Here is a 27,432-nt window from a genome sequence, read left to right on the forward strand (position 1 = left end):
CAAAGAAGGCAAAGTCAGTGCTGTCTTCTGGAAAGGTGATGGCCTCCATCTTTTGGAATGCAGAAGATGTACTGTTGGTGGACTACCTTGAAAAGGGTTAAACTATCACCGGGACATACTACGCTGATCTTTTGAAGCAGACATGACAAAAAATCAAGAAGAATTGATGTGGGAAGGTGCCAAGATGGGTGCTCTTCCACCAAAACAATGCTTCAGCTCACAAGTCACTGGTGGCCATGATTGATTGTGGATTCCAACTGCTTGAACATCTGCCTTATTCACCTGATTTGGCACCCCCTGACTACTACCTCTTCCAAAAAACTGAAGAAAGAGCTTGGTGGTGGCAATTTTGCCACAGATGATGATGTAATTGAAGCTGTTAGTTTTTGAGGGTAAAAGATGTTGACTCCTACAAGACAGGGATATGTATGCTCCACGACCGCTAGTCTAAGGGCCTGATTCAGCAGTGATCATAAATGCAACTGTGTATGCAGATAGAGCGATTGTTAGCCATTGCGTATCCGTATAAGTCGCACTGTGTGTGCGCTGCAATTGCACCGCTATTACGTACGCACAGAGGAATCCATCTCAGAGTGAGTGACAGGCTGCGAGCATTTGGGGGTGGTGACTGGGAAGTGGTAGGAAAAACGCAGGTGTGCCTGCCCGTTTGAACGCCGTTTCATGGGCGTGCATAAATTAGCCACTACGATTGCATACGCAGCATGAGAGCTCACTGCATGCAAAGAGACTTGCAGTATCTGCGGCTGGTCAGACCTGGTGTAAATGTTGCATGACTGGCCGAAGTATGACGATGGCACCGATGTTTAGGAGGTTGGGCGGATATGAGAAGGCAGCAGTGGGAGTCTTTATGCCGGCTGTACTTTAGCAGGCATTAGCATATTTTCGCAGTAGCATTTCGTGCGAAATCGCAGCTGTGATCGCATTAGCGATTGCTACTGAAACAGGCCCTAAGTGTGTACATCTACTAGGGGATTATGTTGAAAAATAATGCAGTTAAATTGCCTACAAATAAATCCTTGTGTCTTAGGCCACAAATTTTTCAATCACCCCTCATATAAATAAATACACGACTAGTTTGAATAAGACAGAACAAAGCCTTGTTGAGTTTCGATATTGAAATCCTGAACCTCCCTGCTGCTTATTTGGGTATAATGACTACTAATGTAGCAATGTTTATAACCATGTCCTGCAATGTTCTGTACCGTAAGACACTTTATTTTCTTGTTTATTGTTACTGTTGCCTTTTATGTACTGTGTAAGCCGCTGCGGACCCCTTGTGGCGCCATATAAATAAAGGATAATAACAATAAAAATTTGAGGCACTTTGCAAAAATCATTTTAACTTTCAAAATAAACAACACAGGTCAGACAGCTATTTTATGGTAATCTAATATAAAAATATTCCATAAACATATTAGTTGAGTTTTCAGAACATAAATTACATAATTACATTCTCAGAGCAATAGAGCACAATACAAATAATTCACACGAACAAAACGCGATGACAACACAATAAATCTAGGGGTCATATAATGATATTGTCCAAGTAGCAGAGATTTGCTCTAACCTGTAGGAACCGATTACATTTTAGCTTTTATTAGTCTGATTTGCATCATGCAAGAACAGTTGCTCAGTGGTTAGTACTGTTTACATTCAGGGATGAATTTCTAATGGTTAAGGCCTCCTGAATTATTTTGTTTCTCTTTAAAGTGGCATTGTAGTGTATTATCACTTACTGATTAGTATTACCAGTCAATCATGTTATAAATTAGTGAATAGGCTGCATAACAATTTGATCTTCTACGGTGATATTATAAGCTACACTTATATCAGTAGTGGGTGCTTCTGTATAAAATGTGTCATAATTTAGGCCCTTATATCAAAATAGGAGGAACGGGATTTGATGAAGTTTTCAGTGAGATTATAGCAATCTGGTCACATCACATTACCACCACCCACACAATTGCAGACGAAAGGCAGGATTCCTTTTTGTCTTTGAAAAATGTGTTGAATGTGACTTTTTATATAATAAAATAATAATTACAGGTTTGGGGAACATATGATACAAATACAGCGGCAATACTACTGCCATTGCAGGGTCTGTGGCTGTAAAAATGTAGAATCCAATTTATTAAAAAAGTTGGAGAAACATGAACGAGCTTTAAATGCTACTGGAGTAAATTGAATAAAGTTCAGTTATATTTAGTTTTCCATATCGAAATTAAAAAAAAACTATTTGGATAATAAAGAATATCTCTACACAAATGCCACTGTAAATAATGGAAGCACAATACTTTCGAAACATATCGATATATAAATCCATAGTTCTCTACATTAACAATATATATATATATATATTACACAAATTTAGCACAATATTAAACATCTTTTGCATTTAAACATTAAAAAAAAATGTAAGGAACAATCACTCCTTTAAAGAATATACAAAAAAAATGCCCACTCCAGATTTATTCTTTGTGTTTTTTTTGTTTTTTTTTATGTCTTTATACCACAAATGCACCGGGACCAATAGCACTTGTATCCTGTCTGATATTGTCCTGTTACTTTACTGTACTTTGTAACTGCCTTCGGGACAGTTTAGAAGTGCATCACACAGGGATTCCTAGCAGTGTGGAAGTGATTAGGAATAAAGAGAAGCTTTGAAGGCCTTGTCCATCCATGACCTACTGAGATGAAGAATTTCCCTGCGACCTCCTCCTACCCTTATCTGCAAGAGCAGCTTTCCACTGACATGTTGGGGTACACTTTTAGCACCACATTTCGGCTTTCGTCCAGGAAAAGGACAGTGAGTGAGCGCATTCTGTCAGGGGTGCAGCACGGTTCTGGTACACCAGGAATTATCCCTACAGCCTTGACGATGCTCTGAATGGTTGCATGATTGGAGGGTCTTACAACCTGTGACAGAAAATAAATACAAGTGTCACATATATAATCATAAAATTGTTCAGTCAATCAAAGTAGACAGCAAAAGGTTTCAAATAGTATTTATTCAACAACACCCTCCACTACAACCAATACTTAATTTTACCAAAATGGATTTGCTCACTAAGTTTGCAGTGAGAGTGGGGTAAGGTTATCGTAGAGGGACAAGCTGCATTAAACTGATTGGTACCCTCATACACTTTGTATTGCACCTTCATGCAGTATGAAAGCGCACTTACACGTATTCCAAGTCTCACTTAGCTCAAGATATATCTAATCAAAAGCAGCAGTATTTATTGTTGATATGTGTATACTACTTGTTAATAGTTGACACCAGCAGAAAGTATAGTAGTAGACACACAAGCCGGATAGACTTAACCAGGTACTTGGGTTTATAAAAGTGCACAGCTTTAGTACATACATAGTCACAGGTAGATACACGGGTAGCAGAAATACCGGAGCGGAGGTAGTGGAGCATACATCAGACCCAGAGCTAGTGCTAGGCTGTTAGGCGCCCCCCTGCAAACTATATTTATGCCCTCTCTCCTATTTTTAAAAAAGGGACAAAAAGGGGCATGGTATCACAAGAAAGGGACATGGTCACACAATAGTACTCCCAATTCAAATTATGCCGCAAAGTAGCACATTCTTATTCTCATTACACCGCACATAGTGCCCCTGATTCACAATACACCACACAGTAGTGTCCCTAATTCACGTTACGACACACAGTAGTACCCCTTATACACAATGATCACAGTAGTGCCCCTTATACACAATGATCACAGTAGTGTCCCTTATACACAATGCCCATAGTAGTAGAGCCCCTTACACATAATGTCCACAGTTGTAGTAACCCTTTTGCAATGCCCACAGTAGTAGTGCCCCTTACACATATTGACACAGACACACAACAAAACATTGTACTTACCTGAAGCCCCGCTCCCCATCCCGCCGCCGTCTGACAGCTCCTCGCACTCGGCACTATAGGAGAGACGTTATGACAACTCTCCCTTCACACACTGCGGGAGCCAGAAGGTGGAGCTCAGGAGTGAGCTCCAGCATCCGGCTGCAGGAAAGTAGCCGCCACGAGCCCGCTGATAACAAAATCTCAACGGGTACCTAGCAAATGGACCTCTCCAGCTCGGCGCCTACCTGCTGCGCAGGGCCGGCTGACCATATCACGCTGGCCCTGATCAAACCAGCCGGTCATGTATGTATGCAACACTCAAGCACAGTACAGTGAGAAACAAGATGGCGCCGCATATGCGCAGACTTAGAAACGCTGTCCATCTTGGTAAAGGAGCAGATGCTTCAAGTTATGGAGCATCATGGAGGAAACGCAGTAGCGCACTCCATATACCAACATTTATGTGGCAGACATATGTCACGTGTACAACTGTATATGCCCCATGATAGCATAAAGGTTTAGATTAACACAGTAGTAAATACAAAAGTAGCATTACCCTATTCATACACAATATAATGTAAAGAAGTGCCATATACTGTGCACAAGAGAGAATTATGTAATGACAGTGTTATTGCGATGGTTGCATGTTCCTTATCCAGTTCAAAGTGGGTACAGCTCAGGAACTTTGTGTAGGAGATCCCACAAGTATCCCTTACCAACAATAAAGCCTCTGAATCTAAGGCCACTGCAATTCTATTGTCACCATTAAGTGCCTCCATGCTACTCTACCAGACTTCTTATTAAGGACTAGGGGCCTGATTCAGCAGTGTACGCAATTGCAACTACATACGCAGATCAGACGATTGTTCAGCACTGCACATGCTTATGCATCATTGCGATCACGCACGCACACAGGAATCCTTTGCAGAGTGAGTGACAGGCCGTGAGCATTTGGGGGTGGTGACGGGGGTGTGGTTAGAGAAATGCAGGCGTGTCTGTGCGTGCATAAATTAGCCACTGTGCTTGCATACGTAGCCTGAGTACACACTGCGTGCGACGAGACTTGCAATTTCTGCGACTGGTAAGACCTACTGTAATTGTGCGCGACGGGCTGATGTGCTAAGATGGTACCGATGTATGCGAAGGACAGCGAGGTATTAGGGATGTGAGAGAGCAGCAGTGGGCATCTCTATGCTGGCTGAGCTGTGGCGGGCATAAGGGGTTTTGGTTCATGAAAAATGTCTCAAATAAATAGAGATGAATGGATCAGTTTTGACTGATTTGAATATGGGATCTTATTGGCTATCCGGCTGTCACGTATTTTGGGTAGCCAATAAGTCCAATCTGAACTTATAATATACTGACGAAAAGAACCGAGTCACACCGAACCGCTCATCCCTACTTTGAAAACTATTATCTTCCAAAGAGCCAAATCTCTAGAAAATCTTAGATACCAGACACTGGTGCTTTCATATTGGCTGGAGATTTTATCTGGGCCGTAGATGCCTTATTAGACATCTCAGCAGGTAATCCTCTGGCACAGTCTATAGGTTGTGTATACTGCTCCTCTGGTCTAATCAATTGATTGACTTGGCAAATATCAACAGAGAATCCTCTTTGTTCACACACCCTAATAATGTATAAACCAGGACAGATTATTTATATTGTACAACACAACATGCCTCGCCTGACAGCTGCAAGCATAGGTCTCATTATGTTATCTGACTCTGCACCAGTTTTAATATCATTCAGCTTCCCCAGGGGCATTCCAGGAACTTGGAACTATGGGGGTTCATACCTCGCATATTAGGAACTTGGAACTGAAACCTTAAAACGTCACTCATTTAAGATCCAGCAACACAGTCGGTGTTAAGGGAGGCTATTAATGACTATAATAATTACTTATTTATTAATATTTGTTTATATAACGTACAGTGGAGTTTACAATCTCTATTCCCGACCACATGTTCACAAACACACACTTGGATTACATTTTTGTGAGAAGCTAATTAACCTACCAGTTTGTCTTTGGATTGTAGAAGACAACTGGAGCACCCTGAGGAAACCCAGACAATACTGGGAGAACATGCAAACACACTGGGCCGCCATCAGGGGGAAACGGCCGGGCCCTTAATCCCGGGGCCCGGGGAGCCCGGGCGTGTGGCAACAGTGCAGAGCCAGATATGCACCGACTCCCAGGGAAACATAGCGCCGCTGGCGCAAGTGCAGGACTTCAAAAATGGCACAGGCCGCGAGCGCATCGCTACTTGTGGACCGGCAGCCAATCAGGAGCGGTTGCTCCTGATTGGCTGCCGGTCTGCGAGTTGAGATTGGCTCGCGGCTGGTGCCATATTTGAAGTCCCAGCGGCTGCTCCTGTTTGGCTGCTGGTCCGCGAGTTGTGATTGGCTCGCGGCCAGTGCCATATTTGTAGTGCCACCGGCGTTTTCTAGCTGGCTGCCGGTGCATAACTGGGCCCCCACTCTCTCCAGACCAGCTGAAGTCTGGTAAGTACATAGGTCCTCCTAATGCAGCTCTCCTTTCACTGCACGCGCGCTCCCCCCAAGTCCAGACAGTCTTCCCTGCCCTGTGCTTCCCCCTACTCCAGCCTTCCCTGCCCTATGCTCCTCCCCAGGGGGGCCCTGTCTATTTCATTAGTAATGGGCCCCACAATTTCTAGTGTGAGCCCTGCAAACATATACATAGGACCTGGTTGGAATCAAACTCGGGACCTCAGGGCTGTGAGGCAGACCCTCCAATTTGACCCGTTCCATTAGGTACACAATGCTCTGCTCCTGGACTTCCTTCTTAATTTATGATTGCAGCCACCTGTGCTGAAACACCCTTCTCATCAATTAATTACAGTAGTTAAGCACAGGTGACTGCAATCATAAATTAGGTGGGAAGTCCAGAAGCAGAGCACTTTGTACCTAATGGAACGGGTAATGTTGGAGGGTAGGTGTGAGGCAGCAATGCTAATCACATTTGCTATCTTGCTGTCCATATTACTCTGAATGATAGGCATACTGTGTCATCCACTATAGTTTGGGTGGCCCATAAGTACGTACTGAAATGCAAACTGATACAAATAAGAGCCCAGAAGGAAAATTAACCAGGGACCTGTAGAAAGGAAGGTCTTACTGGCACATAGAAAAAGTGCTGGAAACACTCCACAAATCTAATTTGTCAAGGGACACCTCTGCTGAGATGACGGCAGTTTGCCAGAAGCTTAATACTTGTTCCAATTACTCAATCAAATGCAGCTTAGCGTTCTGTAAATATAAGTTTTATGAATTTGGATGCAAACCTGGTAGACTACTGGCAAGCGCCCTAAGGCAACAGAAAGGCCAGACATACAGTGAATCTATACTGGATAGTAAAGGCTCCATTAAATATTCTTCAGGGAAGGGAACTTCATTTCCTACAACACCTCTCTATATAATCGTCACATAAACGGATCTACTCATAGGTGTATATTTACTAAAGTGAGAGTTTTTAAAAGTGGAGATGTTGCCCTTAGCAACCAATCAGATTCTACTTAATATTTAACTAGCACCTTCTAGAAGATAATTGGTAAAATTTGATTGGTTGCTAGGGGCAACATCTCCACTTCTAAAAACTTTCACTTTAGTAATACTTTACTCCTTACTGTCCAAATAGCAGAGGAGCTACAGTAGGCTGACCAGTTACCTTTTCTTGTGCTGACTTTCTTGGATGCATCTACTGTAAAATGAGTCGGTTCCGATTGATTCACAGTCCAAATATTTAGAATAGAATTCGTTACTCTCCAGCTGAAAATGGCAATGTGGGATTCTGCTCCCATTTCTACCGAGTTCCCCACTGATAATATTACCATCATCCAAAGGCCAAACAAGAATCCCCCAAGTGTGGACAATGGGCCTGATTCAGAGATGAACGCTATTTGCGGACGGACGTTCTGAAAAAGGGGCCGGATATTTAAATGAAGTGCTCGCTCTTTGCGGTCTGTTGATGCCTCTATGTCTGAACGAGCGAACAAAACATGCAGTTGCTATTTTGAAAAAAACGCCCCCTGGCCGCTCGCATCATACGTCATCTCCGCTATTTATTAGATTAATCGAGTACATCGAACGGCGTCTGAACTGCTCGCTATTCTTGTGGTAGCATTTTCCTACCGCAATCATGCGAGCAGTTCAGGCTAAAAGACAACCAAATGACGTGGTCAATGACGCAGCTTTGTTAATTATGCACACCCTTAAAACGCCCGTTTTGACCGTTTGGCACGCCTGCGTTCAGATCTCCACTCCCCGTTTTCAAGCACCTTCCCCTGTTACCACCCACAAACGCCTCATCCTGTCACTCAAATTAGCAGGCATTCGCTATATTGCGAGCACATGATTTCTGACCGCACTGACTGCTTCGCGCATGTGTACTAAAACCCATATGCATGCGCAGATGTGCGAACATCGCTCGGAACGAACGAGCGGCCGCTTACGAGCGGCTCTGAATCAGGTTCACACCTATTTACCTGTCTGTGCTTTGTGGAATCAATGTCAGTTACCAGATGGTTTCTAAGAAAATACATGCTCTTCTACTGACTAGTGTTGTGCTGATTGTTTATGTAAATAGGCAAAAGGCACACTTTGACTATACAAAATTATGATTATAGATACCAGTTCAATGTGGCAATTATAGATAGATTATCACCAATGGCACACACCAGTGTTGTCCCTTTTCCCCACTCATATTCGTTATCTGTATGGAATTCCTAAGTATTTCATCCAATCAAATTCCAACAACTTGTGCCTCATTTGCATATTACTCCCTAGCCATTATTACACAACCACCATTATCCTTCTCAAACCTACATATGGAACTAGGCACCATGGCGAACTTTCCCATTTTGAAAAATATGATAGATCAGAGGCCTTCTGTCTGTTCCAGATGCAATGGTCTCACTTTCCACAAGGCATTAAAAGTGGAAAATCTCACATATTAAGGACTTGGCCACACATATGCCAATTGATCTGTCGCTCCCAGTTGCACACTCACTACGCTCCCATCTTTATGGCGGTTAAAAAAAACTACTTGATCAGTTGGCAGCAAATATTATATAGCCAATACATTCTCCTTTGCTTCTTCTATCTCATACTATTACTAGAATTACCCATCTATCCGCCCATCCATTATCTACAAGTTTTAGTGCCTCTGCTCCACATTAACCTGAGATAACTGCCGTGCAAAAACAAAAGCTTTCACCTTTTTTCCTATATAAATCTAAGGGGGAGATGTACTAAGCCTTGAAAAGTGATAAAGTTGGGAGTGATCAAGTACCAACCAATTAACCCCTAACTCCCATTTTTTAAACACAGCTTGTAAAGTGACAGGAGCTGATTGGTTGGTGCTTTATCACTCTTCACTTTATCAGTTTTCAAGGTTCAGTACATCTCCCCGTATATGAGGTTTCAGGTCCCCAACTTCAGATTATACTACCAGGCATTGTAGGTCGGGTCACATAATTTACCCTCCAAATCATGGGCGTATCTATAATGGGTGCAGGGTCTATGGGTGCTCACCCGCACCCATAGATTACTATACTTTCCTCTCAGCTGAGCGCTGCCACCAAAATCACCTGGAAAATGGAGAGGATGCCATGTTCCCCGAGATCTGTGAATGCACAGTGCCAAAGTCTACTTGCAGGGTGCGTCGTCAATAGAGGGGGGGAGGTGGACAGAGCCTTCACAATGGGTCCACTCCTCTATTAATCCGGCCCTGCTCCAAATTGTGGGTTGACAATTGTGAGTTAACAGATGTACGTAAGCCCCTAAAGGTAATAAGCCTTCTTACCATGTAATATCTCAGATTTACACAGTTCTCTAACACATCCATTTGGAGCCGGACTGGACTCACGTAATACAGCGCTAGAGTGGACCAAAGCAATTCAAACTGTTCACAAAAGTTCTTCCAATTTACTAATGGTAGAACTAGATTAGAAGCTATTGAGAAGTTTCTCATAGATACTCCTCCATGTTCATCAGATGTTTTCTGGTCCCCTTTATGCTGTAGTTGTGATAATTCCTTATATTAATGTTTGTTCTATTATTAAACAATATTGGGTTACAGCTGTTGATGGGTTCTGATTCTGAATGTTGATGAAGCCTAACTAATTATAAAGGCATCTGTTCCTCATTGTGCTGCATACTCCCCTTAATTATAGCTAATGCTAAAATGTTATTAAGGGCCCAATGCATATCTTCTGGAAGCAATCCACCACTCCACCTACCATATCTTAGCTACAGAAGCTGGACACGACATGTTGATGGAGGCCAAACCCACGCATTTTGCCTAAACAAGAGAATACCTTTTCAGACCTAGCTCTGTTGATCTGAATCTAAAAATGATTGACAGATACTGTACATTCAGTTACTCTACAGCAGTGTTTCCCATCCCTACCTTGGCCCTCAAGGCACACTAACAGTCCAGGATTTAAGGATAGCCATACTTGACCACAGGTGACTTAATTAGTACCTCAGCTATTTTGATTTAACCATCTGTGTTCAAGCATGAATATCCTTAAAACCTAGGGGTCTATTTACTAAAGGCCCCCATACATCAGCAATTGATTGCAGCAATTGTGCAATTTGCAATCGATTGTGTATAAAAATCTTTCCCTTTTTCAATCGATTGTGGCAAATCTGCAATCGATTGAAAAGGGAAAGATTTTTATACACAATCAATTGCAAATTGCACGATTGCTGCAATCAATTGCTGATGTATGGGGGGCCTTAAGACTCTCCGTTAATGCCACTCCTGCTTCGCCTGCTACCGCTGCGAAGCAGGAGCTGGCTAACGCAGCAGTTACTAAAAATAGACCAGCCGAGGAGGGTAAACGTTAAGTCACCCCCTCGGCGGTAACAGCTGAGACTCCCTTCCCCTACAGCCCTGTGTTACTCACCATCTCTGGGATCCGGCCGGCAGCGGCAGCAGTGACTTTTGTTTTTTCAACAAACTTTATTTCCAAACGGCCAACCTGACACAGCTCAAATCCTGCTTATCCAGTGAGGAGAAGCAGATAACGGCAGCTACAGGAGGCAATATCAGTGCTGGAGAAGTCAGCAGACAGTAAGGGACATCTCCCCTTAGTAATACCAGGGACACTTAGCGCTGCCAGGTGTAGTGTGATATTGTAGCCTGCACTTAGCGCTGGCAGGCTGCAGGCAGAGAAAATCCCTTTAGTACATATTGAGAAGCGGTATGTACAGGGATTTTCTCTTTAGCGTTTTTCCCCGTTTTCTCCCTTTAGTAACTAGACACCCTAGACTGTGAGTGTGCCTTGAGGATCTAAGATGGGAAACACTGCTTCATTGGGAAGTTCATGCAGTATACGTATATCTGCGTTATACAGAATTGTAGGCTAACTCTACATAAGCTCCACAATAATAATTAGTAATTTAATTTTATATAAGTTTTGCTCTCTCTTTATCCTCCAACCTAGTTCCCCTTTCATAAAAAGTAATAAAAATGATGGGTAATATATTTAACATGTACACGCCCAAATGCAACCTTTTCCCATAACTTTTGGTTGTGTCCTAAGATATGCAAGTTTTGAGGTAAGGTTGTGAATTATATTAATGTTATATTTAATTTGCGCCTTCAAATAGATCCTGCGGCTGTGCTCTGTGTAAACTTTTCAGAATGGTACCTTGGGTTAAATAAAACTTTAATATTCCCCCTATTGACCGTGATTGTTACAATTGCCAAAAAGGTTATCCTTTGTACTTTGACTTCCTCTGCCCCCCACCCCTTTTTGGAAATGGTTAAATCTCTGTTGTTCAAAACACTTTATTATGACCGACAAACTCTTTTCCCAGCTTTAGAGACGGGAGTGGTTTCTTTATATAAGAAATGGGACCCATTCGTTGAGTCACTCGAGTCCTCTGTCCAAACTAAAATTTTACAGGTATTCGAAACTACCACCTGGTATCTATACCGTAATATGTCTTAGGTCACCAAATTGTATCTTTAATATTATCTATTTCTGTCGGCACACTAGTATTGTTCTTATTATATGATTCTAAGTGCATTACCCCCCCCCCACCACCTCCGTCTCCTTTTTTCCTTTTTTCTCCCTTACTTTTTCTTTTATTATTGTATATGAGGCAATTTATGTATCTTTTTGATGGTTTTGTACATATATAGTCTTGTCAATGTTAGATGCATTTCATTGTCTATATTGGCTGATTATTTTTGTATGCACCTTTTCTGCATTCAATAAAAAAGATTTAAAAACAAACATGTACACTTAGGGGTATATTTACTAAAGTGCGGGTTTATAGAGTGGAGATGTTGCCTATAGCAACCTATTAGATTATAACTATTATCTTCTAAAAGGAACTAGATAAATGATAAGTACTGTAGAATCTGATTGGTTGCTATGGGCAACACCTCCACTTCTGTAAACCCGCAAATAAACCCCTTTGACACTAGTCCAGTTAGGGGCGTATCTATAATGGGTGCAGTGTGTGTGTGGCACATGAGTCCAGAGGGGCCCCGCACACCCTGCACCCATATTGTTTTAAACTTACCTGTCTGTGGTCCCGCGTCGGGTGTCAGCGCTGCTCAGAACACTAGTGTGCCCGGAGTCAACTGCGCATGCATAGAACGCGGAAAATGTACACAGACACACCATCGGTCACAGTATCAATGTTCCGAGCAGCCCTATGGTCACTCAGAACGTCTGTCGGAAAAAAGCCGCCGGAACCTTAATCACTGCATACGAATTGGCATCACAAACATTGGTTCCACTTCTGAATCAGATCCGTAGGGGTATATTTACTAAAGTACGGGTTTTTAGAAGTGGAGATGTTGCCCATAGCAACTAATTAGATTCTACTTCTCGTTTATCTAGCACCTTCTAGAAGGTAATTAGCCAGAGTCTGATTGGCTGCTATGGGCAACAACTCTATTTCAAACCCGCACTTTAGTAGATCTGCTCCATACTCCCCTAGGAGGTTATGCTTTGACGTTTCATAGACCATACTATCTGTTTTGACATATGTTCCCTTTATAGGGAAACGCCTGTAAAACACAAGATCTATTGCCCTTTTTTTGCTCCAGCAGCTTAAGGGTTAACCAGCAACCCCCTTTAAATTCCAGAAAGAATACAAGCCCATAAAGGTTTGGTCACAACATATAAAGAGCCCCCTGAGCGAGGATGAATTTAGCTACGAGGACAAAAAGCAATCTTGTGTCACATAATGACGGCTTGTTAAAAATCCGCTACATGTAAAATTGTTCAACGACCTGGGCCACATATGACTGTCGTACAATCTGCGAGCTCTCTGGGTGTACATGTATAACAATCAGACTGGAGTCTAGACATGTATGTTCTCCTTTTCAAATATATAATATTGAAAATGTACTTACTTGAAAACTTCATATATATGAAGATGTGTAGGGTGTATGTGTGTGCCTGGGAAACGCTTTGTATAAGGGCTCATTCACACATATGCTCTTGGAATATGGGAAAACATGAAAATGAATGTGTGCTTTAGTGAATTCTTTTGAAAACATTCACCATGCAGTGTTATCAATATGATCTATTATACTGGTAGTACATCACCACAGAGATTGCGGTGCATTCTAAATTTCAAAACACAGTATCACAATTTTAGAGTGCATTTGTGGGAACGAAACTATAAAAAATAACATTTATCCTAATGTTAATGTGCTTTTTGAGCATTATCGGTATGAAAAACAAATTAACTTAACAATATATAGGTAAACTAAAGGTGCATACACACACAACGATTTAGTAAATGAACGATTTTAGTAAATGATTTTCGTTCATTATTTCAAGGGAAAAATGAATGAAAATCATTTACTAAAATCGTTTATTTACTAAATGTAATGAACGATTTTTTTGAACTACAAACGATTTTTGTATATTCCCTTACTGAAAATCGTTGAGTTGGTCAGTCTGAATGAACTACAAACTACAAACGTGAACGCGCATGAATGATAATCGTTCATCGTTTTAACTCGAAAAAATAGTTCACTTTCTAACGATTGAACGATGAACGATATCGTTATTGATAATCGTTCCAAAAATCGTTGTGTGTGTATGCACCTTTAGAATTAATCAGTAGAATCACACAAGCAGTCTGCTCCTTTATACACTGGGTGGTGCTGTTCTATGTTGTACAGTTTAAGTCTATGGGCCATATTCAATTTGAAGTGAAAAGGATGTTATCGGCGATAATTTATGGCCGATGACGTCATTTTTGCCTATTTCCATTATCCCCGTATTCGGTGCGAAAGGTCTTTAAAAAAAAAAAACGGGGATAACTTTTCACCACTGAATAGGTGGCGAAAAAAAGTGCAGAATTGGGGTTTAGGGGTGCAGGCTTAAAAAAAATAGCCTGCACCCCTGGGAGAGTCCCCTAAAAAAGATCTGTGTCAAAAAAATGTTTGAAAAAAAACGGGACACCCCAAAAAATAAAGTTTAAATTGGGGTGAAGAAAAATAAAATAAGGGGAACAAGTTTGAAACTAACAAAATTAATTCAGGGGGGGTTCCCAAGTATGTGGCAGGTGTTTTCTTCATTGCGGGTAGTAGCGGCAGGTTTTTGAAGAATTTTAAAAATGCACCTTAGGGACTTAAAAATATGCTTGCACCCATTTTCATGTACCCCCAAATTTGATGCACTTAGTTTTTTTTTGTAAAAAAAAAAGCTAAGTGCTCTTCTTCACCCCTTCTTCTGCCGCGGCTATTTAAAAACCATACTTACCTTCCACAGGCCAAAACGGGGGTACCCATAATGATCCCCCATGTCAGGACATCATTAGTGGGGTCCCTGAATGCTTTCCCGAAAATTGCCGAAATTTTCCCCATACCTTTCCGCCGGGTCCAGTTTTCGCAGCTTTCAAATTGAATACCGGGATAAAGCGGGCGCACGCCCGATACTTTATCCCCGTTGAACCTCCGATATGGAGCGAAAAGTCCAGCACGGACTTTTCGCTCAGATATTGAATACCCCCCTATATATAGCACTAGATATGCACAAATCATGTTTTGTCTGCAGAATTCAGTGTTTCACGCAGAACTTTAACTATTATTTTTATTCCATTCAGCATTCCCAATCATTTTTGCCCGAACTATACTGTGGCCCTGATTCAGAGCCGGACGCTCTGACAGAGTGCTCGCTCTGAATCAGGGCCTCCTGGCTGCTCGCATTGCTGTGGGTGACCACCCACAGCTATCGCGAGCGGCCATGATGATGGTCGCGATGGTCAAGACCATCGCGACCATCGGGCTTGCGACGAGACCCAGAGAGCTGCCCCAGAGAGCTTTCGGCTCTAACAGAGCCGAAAGCTCTCCCACTGACATCACTTCAGTGGGGCCGGCCCCAGACGGTAGGCATTCCCATGGGAACACCTCCGTCTGGGCAGCCACGCCCCCGGCCCGCCCACCAAAGGGGGCGTGCTGTCACTCAACATTGACAGCACGCCCCCTTTGGTACGAGACCCGGAGCGACGGATTGCCCGTCGCTATCCGGGTCTCGCGAATGCACACGACGGAGCCGGCTCCGTTGTGCGCATGCGCACTGGGCCACCATCGACCCGCTTGTGAGCGGGTCTGAATCGGGCCCTTTGTTCTTATTATATCCTAACCACATCACAGAGTTTTTATAAACACCCTTGCCGCCCCAACTCTATTCATATACTCCACAAGAGTGAGAAAGTTACAAATAAAGGGAATGGTGCATGGTTGGGGGGGCACTGGCTAGTATCAGAGCCAGATTTACAGATACATATATGAACCTGAGGGTTCATGTGGACATTATACAAAGGTGCAGCAGTAGACAATGCTGGCAATTTGGTGAGTATTGATCATGGATATGTGGAAAAGGTAGACAGGGGAGGCAGTGCCTCACCTGCCATAAACTTTTTATGCCATAGTTTTGACTATGAAAATAATTAGAATAATACAATTAAGAGATTTATTTATATTTTCTTTACATTTTTCTTATAATTTTTAAAGTAAAAACTGCTGAGTATATTCTAAGTATGACAGGAAAGGCTCTGCCTCACCTGCTTTATCTGACAGCACATCACTGGCCTGGTTGAATGCAAATTAGAAATAACGTTTCACCTACTGTACATGCAGAGTTTTGCCCATCTTTACGGTTTGCTCGCCCCTATACGTACACTTGGATTGCTAATAGTCATCATCATCAATGCAGACTTTGTCTGTGTCTGTCAATGGGGAATATGTACTAAGCCTTGGAGAGTGATAAAGTGAAGAATGACAAAGTACCAACCAATTAGCTCCTAACTGTCATTTTACAAACACACCGTGTAACATGACAGTTAGAAGCTGAGTGGTTGGTACTTCATCTCTCTCCACTTTATCACTCTCCAAGGCTTAGTGCATCTCCCCCAATGTCTGCCTACTGAACAGACCATTAACACTTTTGATGACCCAAAAGGTGTCACTCAGTGCTCCTACTCATCCTTTCACCCCCTCAGCTCAGGTTTTCTTGTGCACTGTGGGCACACGCTCACCTTTGGAGCCACACCCCCTGTTGAATGACATTTTGGGGGCGTGACTACGTGTGATGCCCCCATTCTCGTCACGCTGGGGGCTTGCTTCTCTGGACACAGTGTTACCCATAGCAACTAGTCAGCTTCTACCTATCATTTATCAAGAACATTCTATAAAATGATAGGTTGGAGCTGCTTGGTTGCTATGGGTAACTTCACCACTTGTCCACTCTTTAGGTGGCTTGATACATCTCCCCTTAGCTTAGTGGAGAGGAAAGTGGGATTGGCACAACATGTGCAGTTTTTCCCATGGCAATCGCACTTCACAGTAACTGCCTAAAACGAAATGTTGGGAGATTTGTAATTAGAGGAAAAATAATTCCATTGAAAGTAATAAAGTTTTGAGGTCCCAAACTTCATCTAAAACATCTGACCTTCATATATGAGAAGTCTTCACCTTTAATACTATTATCACTTTCCACAAAGTATATCTTGTTTTTGCAGCCCATCAGGTACCTTCCTGCAGAGTACATTTAAATGGAGAAAAATCATATACTGTACTAGACAGTTATGTGTGATAGGAAGTTGCAAATATAAGCATAAGTGCCTACTTTTCATACCTGGCCACTGGGAGGGAGCTGCATACGGCAGTCACTGTACCAGCTGAGAAACACTGGCACTATTTCATGACCCTTGGAGCTCGTACACAATATCATACCCTTTATCCAGGGACAAAGAATGAAAAAAAAAGAAACCCATAACAAGCCATAATTGAAGTTCATATCCACTTCCTGATGAAGCCTCACCATCTTTCTCATAAGCACGTTAATTTTCAGTGGTCAATATAAATTTGGAATAATATACTGTAATCAGGATAGTTGGGATTTTGGACACAGAGAAGTAAAGTAGTAGTATACGAACACTATAACTTTAAATCAAAATACCCTAATGAGACATGAAGTAAAACAATGATGTTCGGGAGATCTTGCAGAAAGTAAATTATTTGGTCCTCCAGTTACTTTGAGAGGTTGTATAAACTCGAGGCTAGAATGTCAACAGGATCCATGGTCTGAGTAAACTGCAATAAATAGTTCCAGATGTGAACACACTGTGTCGCTAAAAATTTGTCAACCCAGGCTTTCACCAGGGACCCCCTATTATTATGTTTAATATTAGGATGTGCAGCCTAGCCCCTCCTTTTTCCTCTGTGTTTGTGTGTATTTAAGGTACATTTGAAGACGAGACCCCTTCTCCTGGGCTGGCACTCCTCCTACCTGCCCTAGGTGATTTTTAATTGGTATGGTTCCTTTACATTGCAGTACACACATTTAGGTGGACATTTAATAAAGCTTGGAGAGAGATAAAATTGGAGATAAATAGCACCAACCAATCAGCTCCTAACTGTCACTTTACAGGCTGTGTTTGAAAAGTGACAGTTAGGAGCTGACTGGTTGGTGCTATTTATCTCCAATTTTATCTCTCTCCAAGCTTTATTAAATCTCCCCCTTAATGTGCTCTATTAAAGGTAAGTCCTAGATAAATTATTTAGGGGCCTATTTATCAATGAGTTTTATCATTCAGAACAAGTGATAAAACTTGTTGCGTATGATAAATGGTGCTCCAGCCAATCAGCTCCCAACTGTCATTTTTCAAACAGATGACAGTTGGGAGCTGATTGGCTGGAGCACCGTTACCATATACGCAACTAGTTTTATCACTCATGGCGTATGCTAAAACTCGTTGATAAATAGGCCCCTTAATGTGTCAGTATTATGGATGTTAGAGAAACCTTGGAGAGAGATAAGTAGAATCGTTGCCCTTATCATCCAATCAGCGTCTCACTGTGATTTATCTAGCGCAGTCAATAAAATGAGCGAAGCTGATTGTTTGCTTTGGGCAACATCTCCATTTTCTCTGTCGCGAAGGTTTGATACATCTCCCCCTGTATGAGGCAACAGTGTTTAAAATTGCAAGTCATAGCCCACTTCTCCAACAATCATGATAACAATCCTGCTGAGACAAGAGCAAATGCCCTTTTCTCCTGAAAACACACACCTCCTAAGTGCAGGACTTGCCATCTGTCCCTCTGACAGCTCCTGTGCTGATCTGCAGGTCCCAATGAGTCTGCTGGTAAGGAAAAGCAGAATCTACTGACCATAATGTGGTGTAATGGTGCAGCTGAATCTGATTATATCACCCAGCCCTTGCACACAATGCTGGAAGCTCTCTGCCATTGGTCTATTAACATACTAACTCGATGCGAGTGCCGGGGCAATTCATCATTACTTCAGCGTGGAAACAGCTGATCCGAAAATCAGCTGTCTCCCCAAAGGGTTTCACTGCTCCTTTCAGAGCAGTGACACTAGTACGCATGCGTGACCTACATGAGCGCACAAGAGCTCGGGTGGAAGGAACCGGACAGGGGAGAAGGTAACCTGGGAATCCTTCCCATAGGGAAGGAGCGAGCTGCGAGCGAGAGCAAACGCCATCTGAAGATGGCGAATGCTCCCACAGTGAAGCTCCGACAATATTGTATTTTCGGAGCTTGCTGAATTCTGTCCTCATACAGTGGGGACAGTGGGCCATTCTGCGAGAAGAAGGTAAGCAGGAGATATCTGTGATATCTAGAAAAGCATCTAGAAAGTGTCTCTTTTTGACAACCTGAGAAAACAGAACTCAGCTGTGCCTGCAATAGGCTTCAAGTTTTTACATAATGTAACAAAATTGGGTACTTGTGTACTTTACAGACTCATTGCAGAGAGAACCCAATGAATGTTTCATTGCAGAGAGAACCCAAAGTGTTCTACACTCATTATTATTATCAATCATGGTAATGTCTAAAAAATCCCCTTCACAGAGAGGACCCTGATTTCATCAGCCAGTGTCCAGCGTCATTCCCTACCATCCAAGTGGGCATAGAGGGTGAATATAACCTTGTTGCAAGCACAGCGAGCCACCGAGCCCGAAGCGTGGCAAGCGCAGCAAGCCCATAGGGGGATAACTTTCTTCTTTAGGAGGGGACAACTTTCGGTACTTGTGTACGTAAAGTACACAAGTACCATTTAAAACATTCATTGGGTTCTCTCTGCAATGAGTCTGTAAAGTGCACAAGTACCCAAAATTGTTACAGCTGAGGAGATTGGATTTCCCCCAGTCTCCGCAGAGTATACGACAGGTTAGTTGTCCATTAAATAGATCTCGGTTCTCAAACTCGGTCCTCAGGACCCCACACAGTACATGTTTTCCAGCTCTCCTCACAGAATCGCAAGTGAAATAATTATCTCCACCTGTGGAACTTTTAAAATGTGTCAGTGAGTAATGAATACACCTGTGCACCTGCTGGGTGACCTGCAAAACGTGACCTGTGTGGGGTCCTGAGGACCGAATGTGAGAACCACTGGAATAGGGTATATCCTTTGAAAAGGTGATTGTATTTGTGCTATAAGACAAGTGATAAATGACTACCAGCCTGAGGCTACACTGTGTAATATGCTGCAATGTAGAGACTAGACGATATCGTTATCATTCATATTGTCCTGTTTAATCGTACCGTATGTACGCAGCATTAATCTTTGTTGGGAGCCAATTAACCTGTCCGTATTCTTTAGGAGTGTGGGAAGAAACCGGAGTACGCAGAGAAAACCCACACAAGCACAGGGAGAATATACAAACTCCACACAGTTAGGACTGTAGTGGGAATCAAACCCACGACCTCAGTGCTGTGAGGCAGTAACGGTAACCATTATACTGTCTGTGCTGCCCAATTGGATTTAAAAAAGAAAAAAAAAAAAAACAATTAGACTAGCCCTTACCACTGGGATGCCTTAAGGTGCATATCCACTTGCCGATAGAGGATCGGCAGATTGACCAGCATGTTCAGGCGATGATTGATGTCGAAAACGACCAGCGGGAGTGCGCATCACTGGTCGTTTCCATCATTTTAGTGAACAATTAATGAGCGATTGAACGATAACGATGTCGTTCAATTGCTCACTTTAATCGCCTAGTGTATACGCACTTTTACTTGTAGGTTAGTGAATAAATGCAGAGCTATAATGCAATTCCAATCACTGGCAGGAACTGTGTTCATTATGTTACAGCTCACAGCCAACAAAAGGAGTTATGTTGTGGCCACCTATCTTGACTAGCTGGAGGGCGACTCTTGGTGTAGTTTCTATAAGGGTAAACCAAGCACCCATGTTCATCCATGGTCCTACTCCACTAGGTAACTGACAATGTATAATTTGGGTGCACAGTCTAGAATCTGACCCCTAAAGAAGGGGGTGGGCTTTCCACTGCTTTCATCAGTTCATACAGTGGGGGTTACCGTGGAGAAATTTATTCCTTCTCCAGCGGCGGCTCAGCTTTGTGCATGCATCACATCACCATACTTTTGTACGGTGAGTGCGATGCATAAAAAACAGAAAGCTTAGCTTTCTGTTTCTCCAGCAGTTTCAGATTCGCCACCTGAGGACGGCGTAATCTGATCGTCCATATGAAAAAGGACAGGAAAGTTCATTACTTCCCTGTGTTTCAGCCAGTCCTTCTTTAGAGCTCCATCCTTTTATATCCCAGTAGCCACTGCATAACAGTCAGGGACAGACTGGAGCTGTAGATCAGCCCTGGCAGTCTACCCTGTGAGAGCACCTTAGGCTCACGTGCTCTTAGAGTGGGCGTGGCTAAGTTTCAAGGGAGCATGCTGCAAATCACGGGGGCCTGACCCGTCTCTTCCCGGCTGAGCAGAGCGCACCGGCTCATCACTGCTGCCACCCCTTCCATCTGAGCTCACATAGTGAATTCGGCGGCGGAGGGCGAGGACACTTCCGCCCTCCTCGAGCTGGCCCTGAGGCCATCAGCCCTTCTGGCATTTGCCAGAGGTGCCAGATGGCCAATCCGGCACTGATAATAGTAACGCTACTTTACATGAATAGACCCGTTATCTCTCTTCACTTTATCTCATCTCCCCCAAAGAATGTGGGTTCCCAAGTAAGTAACAGCAATCATCCCTAATGATAAATTCTTGTCTTTGCACTATGCAGTTATGTTATAACTCTGTGCTCCTCCAAGTTTTCACTTAGATAGGAACTTAGTAAATAGGCAGCACTGCTATTCACCTGTGGTTCCCCCCTCTTCTTGTCCATTCTATTCAAATGATAGAATAGGGACAGGGCCGCAACTAGGGGGGCGCTGGAGGTGCACGTGCACCGGGTGAGCCGCTGTACCTGGTGCCAGTGACCTCCAGCCCGGCGCTGCAGAGAGGCTCCAAGCCGGACGTCCGCTGGTAATATTTATTACCAGCGGGCGCCCGGCTCCTTCTCTGCAGCGACGCGGTGGAGCCGGAGGCTGGAGTTCTCTCCCGAACTCCAGCTTCCGGCTCTCCCCACGGGCACTATGGGGGAGACGTCATGACATCTCCCCCATAGTTCCAAGGAGCAGCCGGCGGACCGGACGCGACGCTGGATGCAGGAGCGGGGTTCAAGGTAAGTATTTTTTTTTTTAATAAGCTGCACTACAGGGGCATTATTATGGGGGCAGGGGCATTACCACAGGGGCATTACTATGGGGGCATAGACAATAAGGGGCATTACTAATGGGGCATGAGCACTACAGGGGCATTACTATTGGGGCATGGGCACTACAGGGTCATTACCACAGGGGCATTACTGTGGGGGCATGAGCACTACAGGGGCATTACTGTAAGGGCACTACAGGGATATTACTATGGGGGCATGGGCAATACAGGGGCATTACTATGAGAGCATGGGCACTACAGGGGCATTACTATGAAAGCATGGGCACTACAGGGGCATTAATATGGGAGCATGGGCACTACAGGGGCATTACTGTATGGTGGGCACTACAGGGGCATTACTATGGGGGTATTAACATATGGGCATTACTATGGGGGCATTACAATATGGGCACTACTGCAGGGGGAATTACATGGGGGGCGCCAAATTACTGTCTTGCCCCTGGTGACAAAAATCCTAGTTTCGGCCCTGATAGGGATATTATACGTAATACACAAATAAAGAATAGAACCAAGGGGTAGTGTGCAATAATGAGAGACATAGGTATAGAAGCAGACATAGAATAGGGGGGCAAAGGACATAGGTGCAACAAGTGCTGACAAAGAAGACAGACAAGAAACACAAATGGTTGAGGATGAGGGGATTCTGACGTTGTGCATGATAATTTGTGTGTTATGTGTAGCAGGTACACAATAAATAATATACATTGCACGCTTCTGCTTTGGTTTAGTATAGGAATAAAAATAATTGTTGGAATAAAGGTTGTTGTATTGTGTATGTCAACAACACTACACAGTTTCATTTTCTTTAGTTTACAAATAAAGGTTATTTAAGGAACATTCTTTTATTTACTGTTTGTAGGGATTTAGTTTTTCCAATATATATTATGATGTGTATGTTCCTAAATGATTATTTTAGCAAACTGCCCTTATTAGCTGATATTGCCCCGTAGGATTCATGTCGTCACACATAGGATGAGCCATGACTGGTGCCCAATATTCACCACTGGAAACCGAATGCGTGCCATCGCTAACGATAGCCCAGTCTGTAACAAATTACTGAGCCCATCACTGCTGATGTCTGAAATGGATCCCTAGTCAGTTCTACAGAAGTACTTCAAAAGCAAGTATTTGTGATCGTTTGGGGGCTTTGAAGCCTTTCTGAGGACTTCCTTCATTTGAAGGCATTTGACATGAGTTCAACAGGTCAAGAAGTTCTCCTAAAATGCCTTTGTGCTTTCAAAGCGCTTACAAATTATTGAGCATGGCTCCATTCATTCATATCCTGCACCTGTGTGTCTTTCAAAAGGGTGTCCACATAGACATCACTGACCACTAAAAGAGTTACTGGTACCCTAGGGTCATACAACACATTTGACTTCTGGTTGCCCACTGATGTGAGCAGGGCACGATGTATGATGAGCAATGAATGAAGTACGGATGGGACAAATTTTGCTCATATACAGTATATATTTAATTAAAAAATGTAATCACTTACCTTTGGCATTGGAAATTCACAAACACCGGCGCAGTAATAAGCATCAAATGATTTTGGGGATATAATCCACTCACTCCATCCGATGTCAGCAAAGTCCACCTTTAAGTACCTACGGGAGCAGACCCTGGGCTCGTCCCACTGGCGCCTTCGCGCTTTCTTCATTGTCCTCTCATCAAAGTGCAACACTGGAGACTTAGGCATGGTATCAGCATTCTCCTGTCCCTTCTGCTTCCGTTCCTTTCTTGAGGGCTTCTGCTTCAGGGACTTGTAGGTACTCTCCCACAGATCCTGTTTGCTGTAGCGCACATACTTGACATCTGGAAGTTCGTTATCATGGGTGGAAGTGGCGAAGGTCACCTCCCTCCTCACTCTGCTCTCTGAAGATGCATTTGGCAGCTGCTTTGAGTCTCCAATGTTAGGTTGGAATGGGTCGTACCTCTGTAAGGTCATAGCCACACTGTTGGGTTCTGAAATCGCTCTATCATTAGCAAATACTAAGATGTATGGGACCTCGTTCGGGTTATTTTCATAAATTGCGGAAAATTTGTGGCCAAAGTCAATCTCCACTGAGATGAACAGGTCCTGCTGACGCTGGGCCTCCCTGATGATGCCGGTGATGTCTTTAACATGCCAGGACCCTTTTTTATAGGAGAGAACATTGCTCACATTCCATTTCACCAAACCTAAGTCTGTGTGGTGGAGGATGCTTCTGAAGACCACACTGACCCTTTGGGATTGTGGTGGAAGCAGAAGACGGCAGGAGGCATTCTTAGAACGCTTACAGAATGAGTCCCTGGGAGGCCTGGGGCCTTTGTCAGGTCCAAAGTGAAGAGTGGCAGCCAAAACAACTTCAGACTGCTGAAGAGATGTCAAATTGAAGCGATATGTAGGACGAGAAGCCAGGAAATCTGTTAGATAGAGGAGCTTTAGTGTATAGAAAACAACATTTGTGCCAACAGTTTATTTTTCATGGATGGATTAACCACTAGGCAACATGTGCATATGCATTTATACCCACTGATGTGTCTGCATGATTACGTTATCCATAGATGCAGTTGGCAGTCACATTTCTACATCATACCAAGTATCTCATTTATCTATTAAATGGACAACCTAATGTTTTTCAGAAGAAATGTCACTCTTACACGGGGGCGTAACTAGGTATTTGGAGGCCCCATAGCAAAAGTTTGTATGGGCTCTGATGTACCACCCAATGGTTAAAAAAATGTATATACAGTAAAACATGTAACTTTGACAAGGAAGCCAAACTTTGACCCCATAGCAGCTGCACCCCTTGCACCTATGGTAGTTACTCCCATGCTCTTACAAATACAATTGTAATAAAGACTGAGATTATGATATGTAGTATTATTATTGCAACTGCAATTGAAGTGCATGGCTTTCAGGTTAAAATAGCAACAGCAACTGATATTCATCTACAGTACAGATAGGGGGCAATTTAATTATCAGTGATGTGCGCATAGTGACGAAGAAAAGGTTGTAGCATAATTCTCGGTGATCATCGCAACCGCACATCACTGAGAATTGCATTGTCCCCTTGGAGTTTATTGGACCTATGTACTGTATATGGGAAAAATAAGTTCCCACCATAAAACAAAAACTACTACATAGTCCCCACTGTCGTCATCAAATATAATGCCAAATGTTAGCATCTATATTAAGCATCGGGTGGATGTCATAACTTACTCTATAATTTAGTCAATCAATTCAATAAATCATCTGTTGCAACACAAACTGTCTCCATCCATTCATTCTTAAACAACAATGCTGGATGTGGATAAACATTGCTAGGGCTTCCGTATGTGTCACAGGATACATGTTTCTAGAAATATCCCAACTTCATTTATAAGGCTCAACATAGGTATAAAATATGTTGTTGCCTGTAACATGAAATTTTTTTTTAAATAAACCTTTACCACGGATCATACCACCTTATGGGGTCTATTTACTAAGCAGTGTTAGGAGACAAAGTGATAAGGTACCAGCCAATCATCTCCCAACTGTCATTTTTCAAACACAGCCTGTGATATGGCAGTTAGGAGCTGATTGGCTGGTACCTTATCACTTTTCACTTTGTCTCCTAGCACTGCTTAGCAAATAGACCCCTATATATCTTATCTATCTTATCATATTGACGATATAAATGCATGTACATGTGTATGCTTTCCTTTATTTAGTGATAAAAAGATAAATTCACCACCTTAGAAAAAAAGTCCATATATTCAAATATCAATGGAGAGTTTTAGGGGAATGAAAGGACAATGTCAAATATGGTGTTACCCTGAGAAGCTAACAATCTAATTCCATGCAGAGAAAAACAGGACTAGTGACTGACATTTAAAGAAATATCTGTAAACCGTGAAAACCTTGTTTATTGGTTTGATTGATCATTATTACATTTAATGTATGGGGATCTTTTATATATACATTAAGTAACACTTACTGCAACTGGACACATCACTTACAATATTTTCTATAATGATAACTTTGTGTCCTTTCCCAGTTCTACCCAATGCATCATAGCCTGTTCATATGGGTTTATGTACTATAATATTTATTATGTGGGTAATTAATGCAGACCTTATAGTTAATAGAGGTCTTACTTTCTACAATAGCCTGTATCCTCTAACATTACTTATTGATATACCTGACCAACCATCCTCAGGAGTCAGGACCATTGCAGCAAGACAGCCCTGATCTGTTTTGTGTAAGTACATTTTTTGGCAAATAATACATTCTTATTCTTTACCTTCTTGTTGGTTAAAATGAATATTCCTAACTGCTATATGTAGGGTGTCCTCAGTTGTGGTCACCGAGGCTCTCTTTCCTAATGACCTGTCACTTTCACTCTACTGAAAAACATCAGGCAGCTGCTGTATTGTCACTAATTAGCTGCTACCACTCCATAGCCTACAGGGTATGTAGCCCGGGCCAAGTGAGTGAGTGACGGGAGTTCACTGATCTGCATGGCTCTTCTGGGGGCATTGCAAGCCAAATGTGTGTATTTAGATAGATAGATGGATGGATGGATGGATGGATGGATGGATGGATGGATGGATAGATAGATAGATAGATAGATAGATAGATAGATAGATAGATAGATAGATAGATAGATAGATAGATGAGAGATAGATCTATCTATCTATCTATCTATCTATCTATCTATCTATCTATCTATCTATCTATCTATCTATCTATCTATCTATCTCAATATCAGTAACTTTGCAGATTGTAACTCCTTGTCCTGATCCTAAACTCTGTGCTTGTCCCTGTGATCAGATTGCTGCCCCCCTCCCCTCCCTCACTATACATCTCCCCTGAGTGTGAGTGCCCCGTACCTGGCTGTGACCGAAAACTCCGCACCGTGTTCCCCTCCTGCGGGCGGCTGCCCTCCCGGCTGTACCTCTCATACAGCCGCATCATGTGCCGGGAGAGCGGGTCTGCAGCGGAGGTCAGCAATCCCGGAGCCGGGCTGTCTCTGTGGGTCGGGTCAGAGCCCTGCGGTGATTTGCCTCTCGATAGGGACAGGAACAGGAACAGCATCCAGTACTGAGTCTCCATAACGGTGACCAGGGCTAGGTCTGGGTCTCCAGGAAATATGAGACACACAGGACAGTGTGGTATGTATTTGTTTCCTTATGTCTCTGACACCCCTTTGCCTAATCTTTCCCCTCTTATGTGTTTACTATTTTATTTTTATGGCTCTTACTTTATGAGTGTACCCGACTTTACCTACAGTACTCTGAATCCTGTGTGCTTACTCTGACTCCTGAGTGCACCTACTCTGACTTCTGAGGGTCCCTACAGACTCTTCCTGAGTGCACCTACTCTGACCCCTGAGTGTACCTACAGTGACTCCTCCTGAGTGCACCTATTCTGACTCCTTGGCATCCCTACTCTGACTCATGAATGTCCCTCTCTGACTCCTGTGCAGCCCTGTCTATACCTAGTTATATATATGTACCCCACACTCTCTGTCTCTGTCTC

At 43.0% G+C, this 27,432-nt stretch overlaps 1 protein-coding gene across 1 annotated transcript; it reads right to left on the reverse strand.

The window, feature by feature from the left end:
• Positions 1 to 1,352: 1,352 nt before the first annotated feature.
• GDF10 (growth differentiation factor 10) lies at positions 1,353 to 27,432 on the reverse strand. The gene is made up of 3 exons (XM_088473557.1): positions 26,784 to 27,432; positions 23,425 to 24,332; positions 1,353 to 2,937 (listed from the first exon to the last, which is right to left on the reverse strand). The coding sequence occupies exons 1-3, from the start codon at positions 27,004 to 27,006 to the stop codon at positions 2,746 to 2,748; spliced, it is 1,323 nt and encodes a 440-aa protein (XP_088329683.1). The 5' UTR covers positions 27,007 to 27,432; the 3' UTR covers positions 1,353 to 2,745.

The sequence above is a fragment of the Taudactylus pleione genome, unplaced genomic scaffold (assembly GCF_031769625.1).
Source record: "Taudactylus pleione unplaced genomic scaffold, aTauple2 ptg000136l, whole genome shotgun sequence".
NCBI classification, from domain to species: domain Eukaryota; kingdom Metazoa; phylum Chordata; class Amphibia; order Anura; family Myobatrachidae; genus Taudactylus; species Taudactylus pleione.

Coding starts and splice junctions, on each gene's coding strand:
- GDF10 (XM_088473557.1), bottom strand. CDS start 27,006: ATGGAGACTCAGTACTGGATGCTGTTCCTGTTCCTGTCCCTATCGAGA. Junction 24,333..26,783: donor GAGTTTTCGGTCACAGCCAG/GTACGGGGCACT, acceptor TCTATCTAACAG/ATTTCCTGGCTTCTCGTCCT. Junction 2,938..23,424: donor GTGAATTTCCAATGCCAAAG/GTAAGTGATTAC, acceptor TTTCTGTCACAG/GTTGTAAGACCCTCCAATCA.